Source organism: Eleutherodactylus coqui, chromosome 8 (genome assembly GCF_035609145.1).
Source record: "Eleutherodactylus coqui strain aEleCoq1 chromosome 8, aEleCoq1.hap1, whole genome shotgun sequence".
Taxonomy (NCBI): Eukaryota; Metazoa; Chordata; class Amphibia; order Anura; family Eleutherodactylidae; genus Eleutherodactylus; species Eleutherodactylus coqui.
Window position 1 is genome coordinate 127,669,600 of NC_089844.1, and position 20,684 is coordinate 127,690,283.

General features: G+C 45.8%; 1 protein-coding gene across 1 annotated transcript in view; it reads left to right on the plus strand.

The window, feature by feature from the left end:
- PDILT (protein disulfide isomerase like, testis expressed) overlaps window positions 1–20,684 on the plus strand; it is a 30,332-nt gene that overhangs the window by 1,251 nt on the left and 8,397 nt on the right. Inside the window, exons 2-7 of the mRNA XM_066577837.1 lie at window positions 11,331–11,537; window positions 13,118–13,251; window positions 14,574–14,711; window positions 16,428–16,538; window positions 16,626–16,751; window positions 18,846–19,043. Coding sequence (XP_066433934.1) covers window positions 11,331–11,537; window positions 13,118–13,251; window positions 14,574–14,711; window positions 16,428–16,538; window positions 16,626–16,751; window positions 18,846–19,043 — 914 coding nt within the window. The remainder of the gene's footprint in view (window positions 1–11,330; window positions 11,538–13,117; window positions 13,252–14,573; window positions 14,712–16,427; window positions 16,539–16,625; window positions 16,752–18,845; window positions 19,044–20,684) is intronic.

Sequence of the window (20,684 nt, forward strand, 5' to 3'; positions counted from 1 at the left end):
TAGATACAAGATGTGATACGGGTGGGCATGGATGCATACAGCTTGTGTATGGTATCTTGCGGCATATCTCTCCATATTTACTGTAACTGAGCCTCTGGGTCCTGGAAACTTGTAGGCTGTTGAAGTTGGCGTCCCAGATAGTCCTTTACATGGTCTATTAGTGATAAATCTGGTGACCGGGCAGTCACGGAAGTCTGGCAATGTCGTGGGGATATTCCTATGACACCCATGCATTATCCTGCTGGAAAATGCCTTTTGGAAGCCGCCATGAGAGGAACACATGTGACTGCAGGATGTCCTGAATATATCGCTGAGCTGTCATTGTCCCTCGTACCACTACTAGGGGTGACAGACTTTCGTATATGACGCTCACCAGACCATCAGAACAGCATCGGGGGTATTGTGCCGCTCCACAGCAAAGGCAGGATTGAGGCGCTCACCCCTAGGTCTTCAGACACAAACATGGCCGTCATCAGTGCCCAAAGTAAACCTGTATTTGTCTCTAAAGAAAACCTGGTTCCACTTTGTAGCAGTCGAGTTCCATCGTTCGCAACACCACTACAAATGGCAAATGGAGGTGATGCCGGGTGGGTTTCAAAGTCAGTACACGTAATGGGCAGTGTGAGACCAAATGTCCTTCGGCCAAGCACCTGACAATTGTTCCAACAGACTCAGGGACCTGTAACAATGGTGCCACCTGTCTCTGGATGGTGGCCAATGAAACAGTTGGAGCTGCTCATACTTGTTGGATGATCAGATGATCCAAGCCCAATTGCCTTGTGTAAGTGCCCTCATATATCCACTAGTCGCAACACCATCTAACAGTCTGATCAGAACGGCCTATCTGGTGGGCAGTTTATCGATATGACCAACCAGCTTCTTGCATTCCAATAATGCGCCCCTCTCAAACTCTGTTAACTGGGTGAAATCTCTTCGATTGAGTCATAGAGGCGTCCAGTGGTCAACAAGCTCTACACAATTGGAGAAACAGGTCACTATACACAAGGAGCCTCCGAGAACCTTCCGTCCCAAGCGCTGATTTTGGGGTTCACTGCTCTAGGTGGAGCTAGAGTTGGATTAGTAAAGCTTGCCCAGATATGCTGAATACAGCCCATCAATTCCATTATGTCTATGTTCCTTACTAAAGGCCCTTTTACTTGGCCATGTTAGTATGCCCCCTATCAACTGACGTACAAGCAGAAACTTGTTCATTAGCTGATTTTCTTATTTGGTTTGCAGTAAAAAAAAAAACTGCTTATCTCCGCATGTGAACATAGGATTTGTTACTGACAGCAATGAAAGTATATGGAGGAAGAACAATCATATATATGAACAATCGTTTGTCAGCAATATATCCACCTTTTGCCATGTAAAGGCCTTTTTAATGAGCTCTGATCACATTGATTGGTGCTCATCAAATGGCAGGAATCGATCCATGTAAAAGGACCGTAAGACAAATGGACAGAGGAAATCTTCTGCGGCCGCGGCAGGAAAAAATATATCCAAATCAATGATCAACCATGTAATGGACAGACAAGGGTCACCAGAGCTGTTCTTTGTTAGGCCTCATGCACACGGGCGGATTTGAATTGCGGAATCCACGCCAGGCGCCTGCCTCTGAATTCCGCAGCAAATTCCGCCCATAGTATGCTACGGAAAAGGGATTCTTCATGCACACGAGCCAAAACCAATTGCAGTTTCCACTCGCGGATGAAAAGTCGCAGCATGCTGAATTTTTGCGCACGGATGGCTTTCTTTGAAGTCAATGGAAGCTGTCTGGTCCATGGCCCTTCCGCAATCGACATTGCGGAAAGGTCGTGGATTTCGCATCATCGCCTGAGCAGTACAGAGAAGCCGGAAAATGACAGGTACGCAGGGTCGCCAGCCGCGGTCAGGGCCCGATTCCATAGCCGGAATCCAGACGTTCCAAGTGCACGTGCCTTTAAAGGCTCTTTGTTTAAAATCTCCCTCTATAAGCGAGAACAGAGGACCCTCCATGACCTTCTAGTGGGATCTGTGAAAGGGCTTGTCTTGACTGTGTTTTGTATATTCATTCATAATGTCTCTAACAAATCATATACTTCCAAGTGCAGCTTAAAATGCTTATCATACAAATATTTGTTCAGGCTTTCATTTTATTACTTGCTTGTGTGATACGAGATCTGTTAGTAATAATGTTAGAATGCTTTGATGTTTTCTGCTTGTCTGTCCTTGACCTTGTGTCTGCCCATTGACTTCAGTAACTGCGTGTCTGTTAAGTGTGCCTGAAATTGTTGGAGAATACAAGTATATATGTGTTACAGGCAATGAATAGTTGTTTAGAACAACTAATATGTCTATAGAATGTGTGAGGTTTTTAGGCAAAGTATGTAATGTATGTATACTGTATACTTTCCCTAGGTATTGTATAGAATACCTGGGCATTATACAGAACTAGTACTATTTAGGCAAAGTATGAAAAGAGAGTCAAGAAAAGGCCTCTATGGGAAAAAAAACACTGGAAAACTATGGGGGGGGATTGTGGGACATTGGAAGATGGGGGTTGGATTGTCGGATATTGGAAGATGATGATGGATTGTGGGACACTGGAATACTATGGGGGTTGGATTGTGGGACATTGGAAGAAGAGGATGGATTGTGGGACACTAGAAGACTATGGGGGGTGGATTGTGAGACATTGGAAGAAGAGGATGAGGGTTGGATTGTGGGACATTGGAACAAGAGTGGGTTGGATTGCGGGACATTGATAGAAGATGATGGGGGTTGGATTGTGGGGCATTGGAAGACTATGGGGGTTGGATTGTGAGACATTGGAAGAAGATGATGGATTGTGGGACACTAGAAGACTATGGGGGGTGGATTGTGAGACATTGGAAGAAGAGGATGAGGGTTGGATTGTGGGACATTGGAACAAGAGTGGGTTGGATTGTGGGACATTGACAGAAGATGATGGGGGTTGATGTTGCGAAGGGTTGTATAATTTCTTTTTGGTGTAGGGGAAAAATAGGTTGTCCAGAGGGGCGGTCCACTGCTGGTGGGAGTATTTTAAACTTTGCCAGTTCACCTTTTGGCATTGCATAGAATACCTAGAACACATGTGAAATATTCATCATTTCATACTTTGAAGTCCCATTTTTGTCATTCGATAGATTGCCTTAGCTGTCTATATAATGACGCATTTAATACATTGCCTATAACATATATACTATTACTGACATGTCAAAATAAACGTGGTTGGGTTTTTTTGTTTTTTTGTTTTTTAAAGAATCATATTCATTCTATTTTTGCGTTTTTCATACCATTTAGGGATCTTTATTTTTACCTTAATTTTTTAACAACAATATGCTTTCATATTTCTCTATTAAATGTGATTTGTGCTGAGCTCAGGGGTACATGTGTTTGCATTCAACATAAAATAACTATTGTGGAGAATCCTTTCTTAGAACTCTGCATAGGGGACTTGAACTTGCAGTCGTTTGATTGCTTGTACAATACACTGAAATACTTCTGTATTGCAGTATATTGTACTTCTCAATGATAGTATATTAAGTCCTGCCACCTGCAGAGATTAAGAAGCTCCAATTCATGTCAGAGCTAGAAGCCTTCAGTAGGCTATTGGAACCTATCAGCACCCTACAATAGTACCACAGGAAAATGGATAATATGACACAGCGAGCTCAGAATCTTCTGTCTAACAGCTAATATGCTATGGTCAGCATTGGTCGCAGTGTGTATGTTGTTATACAGCCACGATCTGAGTTATTTCCGATAGTGACCATTGTAAGCAGGTGTCAGCTGTTTTATATAACCAGCACTCGCCGGGCATGGAGCCAGCTCAGAACCCAGGTCCACTCCATACTTCCTGTGCGACCTATGACTTATAATACATTGGGGGAAATTTATGAAACTGTCTAAAAGAAAAACTGCCATCGTTGCCCATAGAAACCAATCACAGCGCAGCTTTTATTTCTTATAGTGCCCTTGAAAAATTAAAGCTGCACTTTAAATGCTACAATTTTGCCCTGGATTGGGAAGAATATGGCAATAAACATATCTGCATATTGCTTTTAAAAATTGTAAGTTGTTCTGCGATAGGTTGCTGTAGCCCACAAAGATAGTTTCCTTTTAGACTGCTTCATATGGACAGTTTATGGACAGCCCAAATCAAATGATGAAGTAGGTGATCATGCAGATGCAAATGTTGTGTTAGCACAATAAGGCTAGGGCCACACAGCGACTTTGGCTTCGCAACACGTTGTATGGCTGAAGATCACAGTATCACCCGGTGTGCATTGCCACTAAGGAAAGTGATTGTGGTTTCACTGCGCCCCGTAAGTTGCTATGGCCATGACACAAGAATAGCCAGAAATCCAGCGGGTGTGGATGTCTGGCAACTGACATGTTGCGATTAGAGATGAGCGAACGTACTCGTCCGAGCTTGATGCTCAGGCGAATATTAGCGTGTTCGGGATGCTCGTTACTCTTAACGAGCACCACGCGATGTTCGGGTTACTTTCAGTTTCCTGTCTGAGACGTTAGCGTGCTTTTCTGGCCAATTGAAAGACAGGGAAGGCATTACAACTTCCCCCTGTGATGTTCAAGCCCTATACCACCCCCCTGCTGTGAGTGGCTGGGGCGATCAGATGTCACCCGAGTATAAAAGTCGGCCCCTCCCGCGGCTCGCCACACATTCCTTGTGAGTTAGCTGAGGGACAGTGCTGCTGGTGCCGGAGCTGCTGTAGGGAGAGTGTTAGGAGTTAGTGTAGGCTTCAAGAACCCCAACGGTCCTTCTTAGGGCCACATCTAACAGTGTGCAGTACTGTGGAGGCTGCCATTTGCAGTGGTGCACATTTTTTTTTTTTTTGTATATCGGCCGTGCAGAGCATTGCGCCCTGCAGTAATTATACAGGGACAGAAGTGGTGGTTAGGCAGGGAGAGTGTTAGGAGTGAGTGTAGGCTTCAAGAACCCCAACGGTCCTTCTTAGGGCCACATTTAACCGTGTGCAGTACTGTGCAGGCTGCTGTTAGCAGTGTTGCATTTTTTTTTTTTTTCAAAATCGGCTGTGCAGAGCATTGCACCCTGCAGTAATACTACAGGGACAGAATTGTGTAGGCAGGGCCAGAAGACATATATTATTGATTGAATATAGTCAGTGGGCCTTTTCTTTAAAAAAAAAAGGGAAACATTCTATTTGGCCTGCCTCTGACAGTCCTCAGCATTCTGGGTACGTGTGTGGTGGGTGCAGAATGTAAATAAATCATACGCAGCCAGCTACGTTTAACACAGGCTTGCGCCAATTTATTTCCTGCCTGGGAAAAATCACCGCTCTGCTGCACTTCATATAACACTGCAGTTCTGTGGAACACATTTCTTTTCTGATTGAATATAGTCAGTGGGCCTTCCCTTTAAAAAAAAAAAGGGAAACATTCTATTTGGCCTGCCTCTGACAGTCCTCAGCGTTCTGGGTACGTGTGTGGTGGGTGCAGAACGTAAATAAATCATACGCAGCCAGCTACGTTTAACAGCAGGCTTGCGCCAATTTCTTTCCTGCCTGGGAAATCAAATCACTGGTAATACACCATGCTGAGGGGTAGGGGTAGGCCTATAGGACGTGGACGCGGGCGAGGACGCGGAGGCCCAAGTCAGGGTGTGGGCACAGGCCGAGCCAGAGCGGTGGCCAGGGGTAGAGGCAGGGCCAGACCGAATAATCCACCAACTGGTTCCCAAAGCGCCCCCTCGCGCCATGCCACCCTGCAGAGCTCAAGGTGCTTTACGGTGTGGCAGTTTTTCACAGAGACGCCTGACGACCGACGAACTGTGGTGTGCAACCTTTGTTGCGCCAAGATCAGCTGGGGAGGCACCACCAACAGCATGCGCAGGCATATGATGGCCAAGCACCCCACAAGGTGGGACGATGCCCGTTCACCGCCTCCGGTTTGCACCACTGCCTCTCCCCCTGTGCCCCAACCTGCCACTGAGATCCAACCCCCCTCTGAGGACACAGGCACTACCGTCTCCTGGCCTGCACCCACACCCTCACCTCCGCTGTCCTCGGCCCCATCCAGCAATGTCTCTCAGCGTAGCGTCCAGACGTCGCTAGCGCCACAGTTTGAGCGCAAGCGCAAGTACGACGCCACGCACCCGCACGCTCAAGCGTTAAACGTGCACATTGCAAAATTGATCAGCCTAGAGATGCTGCCATATAGGCTTGTGGAAACGGAGGCTTTCAAAAGCATGATGGCGGCGGCGGCCCCGCGCTACTCGGTTCCCAGTCGCCACTACTTTTCTCGATGTGCCGTCCCAGGCCTGCACGACCACGTCTCCCGCAACATTGTACGCGCCCTCACCAACGCGGTTACTGCCAAGGTCCACTTAACAACAGACACGTGGACAAGCACAGGCGGGCAGGGCCACTATATCTCCCTGACTGCACATTGGGTGAATTTAGTGGAGGCTGGGACAGAGTCAGAGCCTGGGACCGCTCACGTCCTACCCACCCCCCGAATTGCGTGCCCCACCTCGGTGGTGGTATCTGCGGGGGTGTATGCTTCCTCCACTAAACCACCCTCCTCCTCCTCCTACGCAACCTCTGTCTCGCAATCAAGATGTGTCAGCAGCAGCAGCACGTCGCCAGCAGTCGGTGTCACGCGGCGTGGCAGCACAGCGGTGGGCAAGCGTCAGCAGGCCGTGCTGAAACTACTCAGCTTAGGAGATAAGAGGCACACGGCCCACGAACTGCTGCAGGGTCTGACAGAGCAGACCGACCGCTGGCTTGCGCCGCTGAGCCTCCAACCGGGCATGGTCATGTGTGACAACGGCCGTAACCTGGTGGCGGCTCTGCAGCTCGGCAGCCTCACGCACGTGCCATGCCTGGCCCATGTCTTTAATTTGGTGGTTCAGCGCTTTCTGAAAAGCTACCCCCACTTGTCATACCTGCTCGGAAAGGTGCGCCAGCTCTGCGCACATTTCCGCAAATCCCACACGCACGCTGCCACCCTGCGGACCCTGCAACATCGGTTTAATCTGCCAGTGCACCGACTGCTGTGCAACGTGCCCACACAGTGGAACTCTACGATCCACATGTTGGCCAGACTCTATGAGCAGCGTAGAGCTATAGTGGAATACCAGCTCCAACTTGCGCGGCGCAGTGGGAGTCAGCCTCCTCAATTATTTACAGAAGAGTGGGCCTGGTTGGCAGCCATCTGCCAGGTCCTTGGAAAATTTGAGGAGTCTACCCAGATGGTGAGCGGGAATGCTGCAATCATTAGCGTCACCATTCCTCTGCTATGCCTCTTGAGAAGTTCCCTGCAAAGCATAAAGGCAGACGCTTTGGAATCAGAAACGGAGGCGGGGGAAGACAGTATGTCGCTGGATAGTCAGAGCAACCTCATGTCTATATCTCAGCGCGTTGAGGAGGAGGGGGAGGAGCATGAGGAGGAGGGGGAAGAGACAGCTTGGCCCACTGCTGAGGGGACAGATGCTGCTTGCCTGTCATCCTTTCAGCGTGTATGGCCAGAGGAGGAGGAGGAGGAGGATCCTGAAAGTGATCTTCCGAGTGAGGACAGCCATGTGTTGCGTACAGGTACCCTGGCACACATGGCTGACTTCATGTTAGGATGCCTTTCTCGTGACCCTCGCGTTACACGCATTCTGGCCACTACGGATTACTGGGTGTACACACTGCTCGATCCACGGTATAAGGAGAGCCTTTGCACTCTCATTCCCGAAGAGGAAAGGGGTTCGAGAATGATGCTATACCACAGGGCGCTGGTGGACAAACTGATGGTAAACTTCCCATCCGACAGTACTAGTGGCAGAAGGCGCAGTTCCGAGGGCCAGGTAGCAGGGGAGGCGCAGAGATCAGGCAGCATGTACAGCGCAGGCAGGGGAACATTCTCCAAGGCCTTTGCCAGCTTTATGGCTCCCCAGCAAGACTGTGTCACCGGTCTCCAGTCAAGGCTGAGTTGGCGGGAGCACTGTAAAAGGATGGTGAGGGAGTACGTAGCCGATTGCAGCACCGTCCTCGGTGACGCCTCTGCCCCCTACAACTACTGGGTGTTGAAGCTGGACACGTGGCCTGAACTCGCGCTGTATGCCCTGGAGGTGCTTGCTTGTCCTGCGGCTAGCGTCTTGTCAGAGAGGGTGTTTAGTGCGGCTGGGGGAATCATCACAGATAAGCGTACCCGCCTGTCAACCGACAGTGCCGACAGGCTTACACTCATCAAGATGAACAAAGCCTGGATTTCCCCAGACTTCTCTTCTCCACCAGCGGACAGCAGCGGTACCTAAGCTAATACGTAGGCTGCACCCGCGGATGGAAGCATCGTTCTCTCTCACCATCCAAAACGGGGACATTTCTGCTTCATCAATCTGTGTATAATATTCCTCCTCCTCCTCCTCCTAAAACCTCACGTAATCACGCCGAACGGGCAATTTTTCTTAGGCCCACAAGGCTCACTCATATAATTTTTCTAAACAATTTTTATACGTTTCAATGCTCTTAAAAGCGTTGAAACTTTAACTTGAACCAATTTTTCGTTCAACTGGGCTGCCTCCAGGCCTAGTTACCACTTAAGCCACATTAACCAAAGCGATTAATGGGTTTCACCTGCCATCTTGGTTGGGCATGGCCAATTTTTTCTGAGGTACATTAGTACTGTTGGTACACCAATTTTTTTGGGCCCTCACCTACAGTGTAATCATAGTAATTTCTATGTTCTTCGCCTGCACTCATGGTACAGAAAGGTGTGTGGGGTTGGCCTACACTTTAGCTACATAAATGTAACTGGGGCCTTGTCTATACTGCAGCTACTGAAATGTGAAAGAGACTCTTATCTCCCTAAACTGCTGCAATGGGAATGTTACTGGGGCCTGTCTTGAGTGCTACTATTACTGAAATGGAACTAAGACTGCGCTCCCCCTATACTGCTGCTAGTGATATGTTAGTGGGTCTGTCCCTAATGCTACCGCTGAAATGTTAATAATTCTGGGCTCTGCGTATACCGCTGCTAATGGTATGTCACTGGGGTGTGGAAACAGAGGCTTCACAAAGACATGATGGCGGCGAGGCCATTTCCCACCAACGCTGTTACTGTTAAGGTGCATATAACCACGGACACGTGTAGAGGACACATAGTGCCTCCAAAACATCCCCCTCCTCCTCCAACAATGAAAACATTCTTGGCAAATACCTTTGCATTGGTCCGTCTGGTGGCAGTCCAAGAATTTCACCTTTAACGACACAACAAGAGAGCAGCACCACCATCCCCCCACCACGGCCCACTTAATCCTGGCCACATTCCGAAAACCAACTACATAAAACCGCGCTACCAGGTCCGCAGTCACCACCACATTACCACCAACGCGGTTACTGTTAAGGTACATATTACCAGTCAGACTGGGGCATGCAGTGTGGGCCGAAGCCCACCTGTATTAAGCACGACATTACTACCTCAGCTGTGTTGGGCAATGCAATGGGATATTTTTATGTACCGCCGGTGGGTTCCAGGGAGCCACCCATGCTGTGGGTCCACAGGGAATTATAAATGCATCTGTTTCCACTTGTAAAGAACCCCAGTCTGACTGGGGCATGCAGTGTGGGCCGAAGCCCACCTGCATTAAGCACAACATTACTACCTCAGCTGTGTTGGGCAATGCAATGGGATATTTTTATGTACCGCCGGTGGCTTCCTGGCACCCACCCATGCTGTGGGGTCCACAGGGAATTATAAATGCATCTGTTTCCACTTCTAAAGAACCCCAGTCTGACTGGGGCATGCAGTGTGGGCCGAAGCCCTCCTGCATTAAGCACGACATTACTACCTCAGCTGTGTTGGGCAATGCAATGGGATATTTTTATGTACTGCCGGTGGGTTCCAGGGAGCCACCCATGCTGTCGGTCCACAGGGACTTTACAATAGGGAGTTGTACCTGCCTGTGTCTATGAATTAAAAAACGCGGTCTGACTGGGGCATGCAGACACCTTGACAGAATGAATAGTGTGTGGCACATAGGTTCCCCATTGCTATGCCCACTTGTGCAGCTCCTGATGGCGGTGGCACAGGATTATATTTCTCATTGCTTCTGTACAGCATTGTGGGCTATCGCCCCGCCCCTTTTAAAGAGGGTCGCTGCCTAGCCGTGCCAACCCTCTGCAGTGTGTGCCTGCGGTTCCTCCTCATGGCAGACGCACTTATAAATAGACATGAGGGTGGTGTGGCATGAGGGCAGCTGAAGGCTGCGCAGGGACACTTTGGTGTGCGCTGTGGACACTGGGTCGTGCGGGGGGGTTGGGCAGCATGTAACCCAGGAGAAGTGGCAGCGGAGTGTCATGCAGGCAGTGATTGTGCTTTGTTGGAGGTAGTGTGGTGCTTAGCTAAGGTATGCATTGCTAATGAGGGCTTTTCAGAAGTAAAAGTTGTTGGGAGGGGGGGGGCCCACTCTTGCTGGTATTGTGGCTTAATAGTGGGACCTGTGAACTTGAGATGCAGCCCAACATGTAGCCCTTCGCCTGCCCTATCCGTTGCTGTGTCGTTCCCATCACTTTCTTGAATTGCCCAGATTTTCACACATGAAAACCTTAGCGAGCATCGGCGATATACAAAAATGCTCGGGTCGCCCATTGACTTCAATGGGGTTCATTACTCGAAACGAACCCTCGAGCATCGCGATAATTTCGTCCCGAGTAACGAGCACCCGAGCATTTTGGTGCTCGCTCATCTCTAGTTGCGATCATTGCAACTTAACTACATTCACTTTTTAATTAGTTGCAACGTACATTAGGCAATACAGCGAACGTTGGCCATGCAACTTGATATGTGGCCTAAGTCACCATGTAGTCTTAGTAAGATGCACATACAGGAAGTACCTCCTGCTTGCAACATACAATCCATGGTACAGTCCAGGTGTGGGAACAGCATTAATGTAAGTATTAAAGGGGTTCTCCAGGACTGTTACTATTGCTGACCTATCCTCAGGACAGGTGGGGGTCCGCTGCTTAGGATTCCCATCGATCAGTTGATTCCCGGCCATTCTGTCAATTTGGACGGCCCAGTTTGGTTCTGCAGTCATAGCTTCTATTGAATTCAGTGGGAGCTGTGCCTTTAGTACCAAACCGAGCTGCTGCCATATTGACAACACTATCTGCTTTCATTGCTGTACACACTGACAACCGGCCCAGGGGTCAGCTGATTGATGGAGATTCCAAATGGCCAACTATTGATGACCTTCCTGCAGATAGGTCATCGACAGTAAAAGTCCCGGAGAACCCCTTTAAGTATTAGTAATCCTTTTTGGTAGGAAAGTAAAGTATTCTATTGTTGTGTTGTAGACATCACCCTATCTGCACCTTCACAGACAGTGAGGGAAGCCTTCTCTATAGCAGCAGCACATCTCAAAGAAGAAAATGCAGATGTAAGATTTGGCCAAGTTGACATCACTGAAGAAAAGGATCTTGGAAAAGAGTTTAAAATCGAGGCATATCCAACTTTTAAACTTTTTATCAATGGTGATAGGAAGAACGCAATTGACTGCAAAGGTATGTCAGTAACTGTACATATACAGGATAGCCAGTAGGACCCAACCTGGAAGGGAAAGGGGAACAGCTGAATTTTGTGTCAGGAGATTGCTTACTATCTATCTCGTTTAAAAGGCGAAAGCCTCAATGACTGACTCACTGACTGGTTAGTTACACTATATATATGTGTGTGTGTATATATACTGTCATGGGAATAATATCATATTCCAGCTGAATTCACTGTCTGCCCCAAATTCATTATAATGATAAGTAGCTTGCATGCAAGGTATCGGAGTCTGACTAAATGTTGGTCAGTCATCAGTACACTTCTGCTTTATTCTTAACATCATGGTACAGACATAGTGAAAATTACGCATCAATACAAATACACGCCCCTAAAGTCAAAACAACTCATAATTGGCTTATTATGTAATGACTCTAATAATTACCATATGTTAATGCCTTAAGGTGTATGGTGCTACTAACACATAATTTTAAGGAAACGCAACTAGAATAGACTTTATCAATATCTCTGCCAGGACCAAGAAATCCAAGGGAAGGGTTAAGAAGCAGCTCCCCCCTTATGAATGTTGGGCATCCCAGGTCTTTCTCATGGGAATCATGTGTAGGAGTGTGTTGGAGATACCGCACAAGAATCCAACACACACCAGTGTACAATATTGTACCAGTTAACTATTAACTGCTAGCTATTTCCTAAAAAGGTGTGTGTATATATATATATATATATATATATATATATATACATGCCAAGGCTGCTGTAAGAAACAAGACAAGATATATATACAATAGAATACATATATTATTACTATAACAGTGGTGAAGAGAATCTACCTTACCTCTATGAGTATATATATACTGAGGAGAATCTAACTGACCTCTATGTGTATACACACATCAAATGATTAACAGTGCTCTGCTTATTACTGCACATAAAAAGTGAGAGCTGCCAATCATTGGCTAGAGGGTGTGGTGGGTGTGGCTAACCTGCAGCTCATGAATATGCAGGGCAGGACTAGTTCTGTGTGTTGCTCCTACTGATTAAATGCAAATTTCTCTAAAACTATTGCACAGATACACACAGCAGACATATCACTGTAATCAGTGTGCCATGCACTACCTTATGGGGTTCTCAGTGAGGGCTGTAAAAAGATGGCGACAGTTTCCTTAAAAGGATTCTGCCACCGCAATTTCAAAATTGAGCTTTTATCGTAGCGCTATGTGCTACATGGCACACAGACCGTATCATAGCGCTATATGATACATAGCACACAGACAGAGCATATATTTGTTAAAAGCAGAAGATTAGTTATTGCTGGTAAAACCTATTTTCACAAACTGGCGCCATATATGCAAATAGCCTGGCCTTGAGTCACGGAGGCGGACTACCTGAGCCCCAAGTCACGCTGGATAGAAGTAAGTTTTACTGGCAATAACTAATCAGTTTTTCACAAATATATGCTCAGTTTGTGTGCCATGTAGGACATAACGTTATGATAACAGCTCAGTTTTGATATTGTGGTGACAGAATTCCTTAAAGAGTTGATTTTCTGTAAATGATATTAATTTCCTTCTGATTGTAGGTGTTAGAACAGCCTCAGCCTTTGTGACATGGATTAACAGACGACTAGGACCTAGTGCAACATTATTAAACACTACCAACCATTATGAGTCCTTCATACAGTCAGATAAAGTCACTGTGGTTGGATTTTTGAAGGTGAGGAATAAGCATTTTTGGGGAAAGAGAAAATTACTCAAGAAAACGAAGGTTCTTGAGTCATGTGGTCATAGATCATTGAAGACCTGTAGACTAAGGTTAGCCTTTCATGGAATATCTGCCAGGCACATAAGCGTCAGTCATCCCAAGACTAATTGCTCATGTGTTTTCACACAGAAACAATATTCGTTCAGTGAAGCGCTGGAGATCTCTACCGTCTGCTCTTCTCCATTCGCTATGAACAGGCAGTCTACTCTAAACAACTGCCTGTTTACACTGAGAGTGAGTCACTCACTAGTTGCTTTGTTTCAGTGAGCTGAAACGAAGTGAAAAGCAACTACTGAAAAAATTGATGACCAATCCTCATCATAGATCATCAATAGCTGATCAGCTAACATTCACCTTAACGGAAGCTGTGCCTGCAATACCACACTGGGCCACTGCACATTGTACAGAGCTATCTGCTTCCTGTTTGTATATGGTAATAGGAGCCCGGCAAACAGCAGTTCAGCAAGGACTCCCACCAATCAGTTATTGATGACAGGCTTTCTGCCCCCAGGAATTCAATCTCTACCTGCACAAGGACAATCCCAAGAAGCTGGGTGTTTTTCTTTTGTTTCCCTTTTGCCATTTCTAATTAAATCAAGACTCTGTCATGTTGCTGGATTTTTTTTCTTTTAGTTAAAAGAGCTTCAAATGAAGAAAAATTGAATACCCACCTATCTTGGCAGCTCCCTTGTCCAGCGCTGCAGCCTCAGTGCCCACAGCACGGAATCCGGAGGAAGCCACGGTAGGCGGTCATGTGCCGTTCATTGTGCATTAAACGGCTCAGCCACTCACAAGCTTCAATGTTGCTTTTCTATGGCTGCTGAAGCTTGTGAGTGGCTGAGAGGTCACATGCACAATGAACGGCACATAACCGCCTGTCGTATCTCCCAGGTTTGGTGCGGCGGGCACTGGGGCTGCAGCGCTGGACAGGGAGCTGTCAGGATAGGGGGGTGTTCAATTTTTCTTCATTTTAAGCTATTTTAACTATATGTTCATGCCCCAGGAAACCACTTTAGTATTTCCTACCAGGTTCAAGTTGTCACAATACTCCATCCATTAAAGGGAAATGGAAATCTGACAGACCCATCATAAATCAAAATGGATGGTAATGCCCTATCCTGTAATCCCATGACATTAGTGTCAACAGGTCTCCATGGTTGTCAACAGTTTTCCTATCAAGTCCCATATTGCTCCTTGCTGCATGTTTCCTATTAGCCTATGCGAGGATTACAAAACCTTGTTTTTCTATCTTCATAAAACCTCTTGGGCTGCAGGATCCCAGCAGTAGGTTTAAAGAACACTTCTCAGAAGCAGCAGAAGACATCCCAGACTTCCCATTTGGTCTTGTAACCAATGAAGATGTTCTTCTACATGTTGGGATAACCAAGAATAAAGTTGCCGTATACAACAAGGTAAGACATGACTGTAGATTAGAGGGATTTTCCTAGATGTATAATTGACATGAAATCCAGCACCCCTGCCATAAAATAACAAATAGTGGTATACTCACCTCTACCGCTGTGTGGTCTAGGCCAGTGTTCCCCAACTCCAGTCCTCATGGACCACCAACAGGTCATGTTTTCAGGATGTCCTCAGTATTGCACAGGTGATGTAATTATTGTCCCTGAGGACTGGAGTTGGGGACCCCTGGTCTATGCCACTGCTCAGTCCTGCTCTTAGTGTTTTTTTATAGGCTTCAGTCCTGCACAGTTTACAGAATTTTCTCAGAAGCATCCAGAAACATCCAGGTGGTCTTAGGTAAACTTGAGACAAAGGTTTTTCCAATTTATAGAGTCTACTGCAGTTGTTTTCCTGTTACCCTTGGCTTCTTTCTCACCTCTTTCAGGATTGCTTGCTGTGCTCTTGGAATGATCTTAACAAGACACCTACTCCTAGGGAGAGTAACAACGCTCCTAAATTGTCTCCATTTGCAGATAATTTGTCTAACCATGAATTGATCTACACTCAATTCTTTAGCATGCTTTTGTAGCTTTTCCCAGCTTCATGTATTTCTAAAAGACCTCTTCTAAAGTCTTCTGGAAATTGCATCAAGGCATGCATCACGCTAACTAGTCTTTCATGAGAAGAACAGATTTGTCAGTAATCAGGCTTTGTGTGTCTTTATTTAATGGGCAAAGCACCTGTGAAACCCATACTTCTAATTTCACCCTCTTTGTTGAAGCACTGTTTGCTAATTAAGTCATAAGTCATTAACTCATAGGTTCATTTACTTTTTCTCCCTGCACTGTAGATGTTTATTCAATGTGTTAAATAAAAGACATGAACAATCAGACCACATTTATTTAGTAATCAGTGCCGAAAACCAGGTAAATCCAAAGGGTTCCCTTACCTTTTCTTTCAACTATAATGTAGTTTAAGGCCTCATGTCCACGGGCTTAAAATCCGCAGCGTTTCTCCTGCACGCGGATCTGCATTAAATACCTGTGGATGTCATTTTTCCCGTCAGGCGTGGATCCGCGTCCGGGAAAAAAATGGACATGCCCCATTTTCATGCGGGTCTCCCGCAGGCTTCTATTTAAGCCTATGGAAGCCTTCCGGATCCGCGGGAGATCCGTACCAGAATTAAACTCTCCTGCTCTGGACGATGCGGTTCTTCCCTTCTTCGCGGCCAGATCTTCTTTCTTCGGCCCGGCAGATGTGCCTGCCGCCGGCGTGCCGGGCACATCCGCCGGGCCGAAGAAAGAAGATCCGCATCGTCCGGAACCAGTGAGTTTATTCTGATTTTTAGGCCTCATGTCTGCGGGGAAGGAGGGACCCGCTACGGATTCTACATGAAGAATCCGCGGCGGGCCTGATTTTTCCCGTGGACATGAGGCCTAATGATAAAATACTGGTTTTCGGTAGCCATTACTAAGGCAAGCTTACTTCATACTGTTTATACATTAAACATTATGCAGTGTGCTCCCTCTAGTGGCAGAGGCAAGTAGAAAGAATTTTAGCATTTACTTAATATGTATGTAGAAGATTTGGAGCTCCAACACCTTAAAGATATAAAAAGATTTTAATTAATACATAGTGTTACAATTAAGAATTCTATATTGTTAAAAGCTGAATATTCACTTTAAAGGATAGCGGGAATGCAATATTTTTGTTACTTTCATTTAAAGGATAAACCAGTTCACTTTCTGATATCAGAAGAAGAAATTGATAGCAAAATGGATCTAGTTCGATTAATTCAGACTTACATCATGGATGTGGTAACCGAATATAACCTGGAGGTGAGTCATAAATGAAATTATAATGCAAGTACATATGACAAATACTATATTTAGGCATATTATATATATTTTCTTCCTATTTTCCAGACGTCTGTGACTATATTTGATGTCCCCATTTCCAATCACATCCTTCTGTTTGCTTCAAAAACATCAGAGCAGTTTAGTGCGATGTATGAAGGTTATGAATCTGCAGCCCTGGAGTTCAGAGGAAAGGTCTGTATTATAATGCTATGTAACATGACGGTAGGAATGTTTATCATTGCACAAATGCACTTTGTATAATTAAAGCCACAAGGTGGCAGCAGCGAGGTTGTGCAGGATTTTTTTTCTTTCTGATTTTGGAATTGGATTCATAAGAAAAAAAAATTATAGAATTTTCCTCCATGTGTCTTAAGTATTTAGTCTAACTTCACAATGGCGAGCGCGATATGGGGCTGAGAATCCTGCCCCCATATTGCTATCCCCACCATGTGAATTCCTCGAGGATTCGAGGTGTTTTCATATCTAAACAGCTTCAGAAACGCTATCTTTTCTCCTTAGGGAGAGCACCTAGACGGTGAGTGAGGAGACTCAAATGGCCATTCATGCTCCTCTGGGTAATATGCATAAAAGGGAGATGGAATAATACCTCTATAGTGCCACCTACTGGAAGGCAGCATTAGTTCAAGCCAAAGTCAAACTCTTTATACAAGCATTGAAGCAAAGACTGGGAATTAAGAGGAGCGTGAATGACCATTTAAGTCTCCCTACTCACTGTCTAGGTGCTCTCCCTAGGGATAAAAGATAGCGTTTCTGACCCCATCCCAGCCGTCTCACTAGCAAAGCCAGACTCCTATTGTACACTGAGGAAGGGCAAAAACCCTGAAACAGCTGTCTGTACATGGAGTCTGGCTTTAATTTTAATTCCCAGTCATTGTTACAAGGCTATTACAAGTATAGTAAAAACCGCATTTGCCTGCACAAATATGCAATACCTCATCATCAAAAACGCAGCGCAACTGCATGTGTAAATGATGGAACACGTAAGAACCCAGTAGGGCTTGTTCCATGCAGCTTTGTGTGACTGCCTTTGGCTTGTACAACACAGGTGTTTTATACATAGGTGGATTTCTTTCATGCTTTTTTTTTTAAGTCACATAAAATTGCCTAAAAATAAACAAAACCTAGAACTTGCTGCATTTTTTAAAATACACAACGCGCCCGAAAAACACCAGAAAAATGGGCTTCATTCATCAAAATTGTCTAAAGGAAAATTCTTTTTTGCCCACAGCAACCAATCACAATACAACTTTTATTTAACCACAGCAGTTTCAGAAATGAAAGCTCAGCTCTGATTGGTTGTTGTGGGCAACAAGTTTTTTTTCTTTTAGACAGTTTTGATAAATGAAGCCTACTGTTTGTAGTGTTTTATAACTTCCTAGTGACCTACAGCTAACGTTGGGTTGCCAACTTTTTTTTGCCACAAAAAAAAAAAGACAAAAACACCATGAAAAAACACCTTGGGGGATATTTAAGAAGGTTCTTCGTGTATTAACTGTACCATGCACTGCGGAAAATTACACTAAGCCCGGCATTGGAAATGCTGGGCTTAGTAAATTTCCCCCTTGTGAAGAACTGCGTTTTTCCTTAACCCTTTCCAATCCACTGTCTGACATCTTCAGACATTCAGATTGAAGGCTGTACAGCTCCGATGTCAGAAGATGTCCGGCAGGGTATTCTTATTGTACATTGCCGACCGCTCTGTTGTCAGGGGCCTCTCCAGCATGACCCATACCGCAGTACTGGCTCTAGCCAGCAGATGGCGCCATTGTATAATGGCAGAAAGAGAAAACCCCCTAGGAAAACCTGAATCCAAAATTGGATTACAAAGGGTTAAAACACTATAGGGCAGACTTATGAAACTGTCTGAATAGGACACTGTCACCACCATAAACTAAGTTATGGTGCTGCTCGGTGAGGTGACAAGGAGCCAGGATGTATTTTTTATACTCATCTGCTCCTGCGGAGGCTGCTTGTGAAGTCCACATGCGGTCCACAAATTTGACTGTTTTCAGACTGCGCACACGGTCCCACGAAGTCTATGGGAGAGCATTCATGCAGTAGTCTGAAAAGAATCAGATTTTTGGACTGGGCATGAATTTCACCAGCAGACACCATGGAAACAGGAAAGTATAAAAAAAAGATACGCCTTAGGTTCCCGTCACCTCACCAAACAGCACCGTAACTTAGTTTATGGTGCTGTTTTGTGATGATCAGTCCCCTTTATCATGGTGCTAAACTGCACTAACACTTAACTCCATCCACCAGATTGTATTTGTCTTGGTTGACACTGATGAAAGCCGCAATGGCCGGATCTTTGAATATTTCCGTATCACAGAGGTGGATACCCCTGCTGTTCGTCTTCTAAACTTAACAAGTGATACGAAATACCGGATGCCAGCTGATGATGTCACCTTTGAAAATGTTAGAAGCTTCTGCCAGAAGTACTTGGATGGAAAAGCCAAGGTAAAAAGCTGTGAGGCACTTTACAAGCTAAGCCTTCCAGAACATTTATGACCTATCGTTAAGGGGTTATCCCAAAATATGAAATTATTCCCTATCCACAGGATAGGGGATTAAGGTGCCTTTACATGGGCCAATAGTCATCTGAATATTGCTCAAATAAGCGATTACGGACGTCTGTTGGCCCATGTAAACACGGCCCCCAACAGGGGGCTGTTTACTATGAATGGAGGCGGGCAGCCAAAAGATATCTCTGGTCCTTCCGCTTCCATTATATGACAGATTATTACTCCTGTGTAAAAGCATGACTACCGCTCCATTCATTTCAACAGGGCTGACGAAAAATTTCAAGCACTTGTACTCCGCTATCTTCAGAAGTCCCAGTGAAAGTAGTTGGAGCATGTGTGACCACCACGCAAATCAATCTCTTCTTAACTGTAGGGAGTTCAGAAAGCCCACAGCGGAGAAAGGCAGACAGGGACCCCTGTTCTTGGCAGGAGCCACCCAATCATAGCGTTATCTTCTATCCACAGACTTTAGATTTTTGGGTAACTCCTTTAATACCCCTTTTCTCAAACTTAACCTCTCAAAAACGGACGACCTTGTCTTTCAGCTGACCTCCCGCATCATCTCCATATCGGCATTTGGCACCATCATAACCCCCCGACAGCACGCCAACTGCCTTGGAGTCACACTGGATTCAGACCTCTCCTTTACCCCCATATCTAATCTCTGGCCCGAACATGCCACTTGCACCTGAGGAATATTACTAAAATCTGGCCATTCCTCACCCTCATATATTCCCAACTCGACTACTGCAACTCGCTGTTCATTGGCCTTCCCGGCACCAGACTCTGCCCTCTCTAATCCATATCAAATGCGGCAGCCAGGCTTATCCTCCTATCCAGTCGCTTCTCAGATGCCCCTGCACTATGCTAGTCATTGTATTGGCTGCCCATACACTACAGAACTCAATTCAAACTTATCACCCTTACCCACAATCCTCTCCATGGCACAGCGCCAATGTACATCACTTCCTGCCTGTCCATACATTACCCATCCCGCGCGCTCCGCTTACACACTCAGACTAAACACCCCTCTAATATGAACTTCGCATGCTCGCCTTCAACACTTCTCTAGAGCAGTACCCATCCTCTGGAACGCTCTACCCCAAAACATCTGGACGGAACTTCTTACCGCCTTAAAGACACACCTTTTCAAGGAAGCATACCAAACTTCCTGATCTAGTCCCCCACCCAGACAATATACCTCCTGCCTCTCCCTTTTGCTTTCCACTTTTGCCTATCATGTACACTACCTGCTCCATACCTCCTGTACTACCCCCACACCATTTGTGTCCTAAAAACTGTATATCACAAGTTATCGTCGCATTGCTGTGTTCCCCCTTGCTCTGCCGCCTGCCCCTGCACCTTCTGTATCATCCCACCCCATTTGTTTCCAAATAATTGAATACCACATGTAACTTTTTGTAATTTTCGTATTTTTGTGTTCCTTAAGTGTTTCAAAAGCACTGCGAAATAAGTTGGCGCTATATAAATAATGATTATTATTATTTATTATCAGATGAGCAAGGGTCCAACTCCCAACATCCCCACTAATCAGCTGTTTGAATGGCCTACAAGG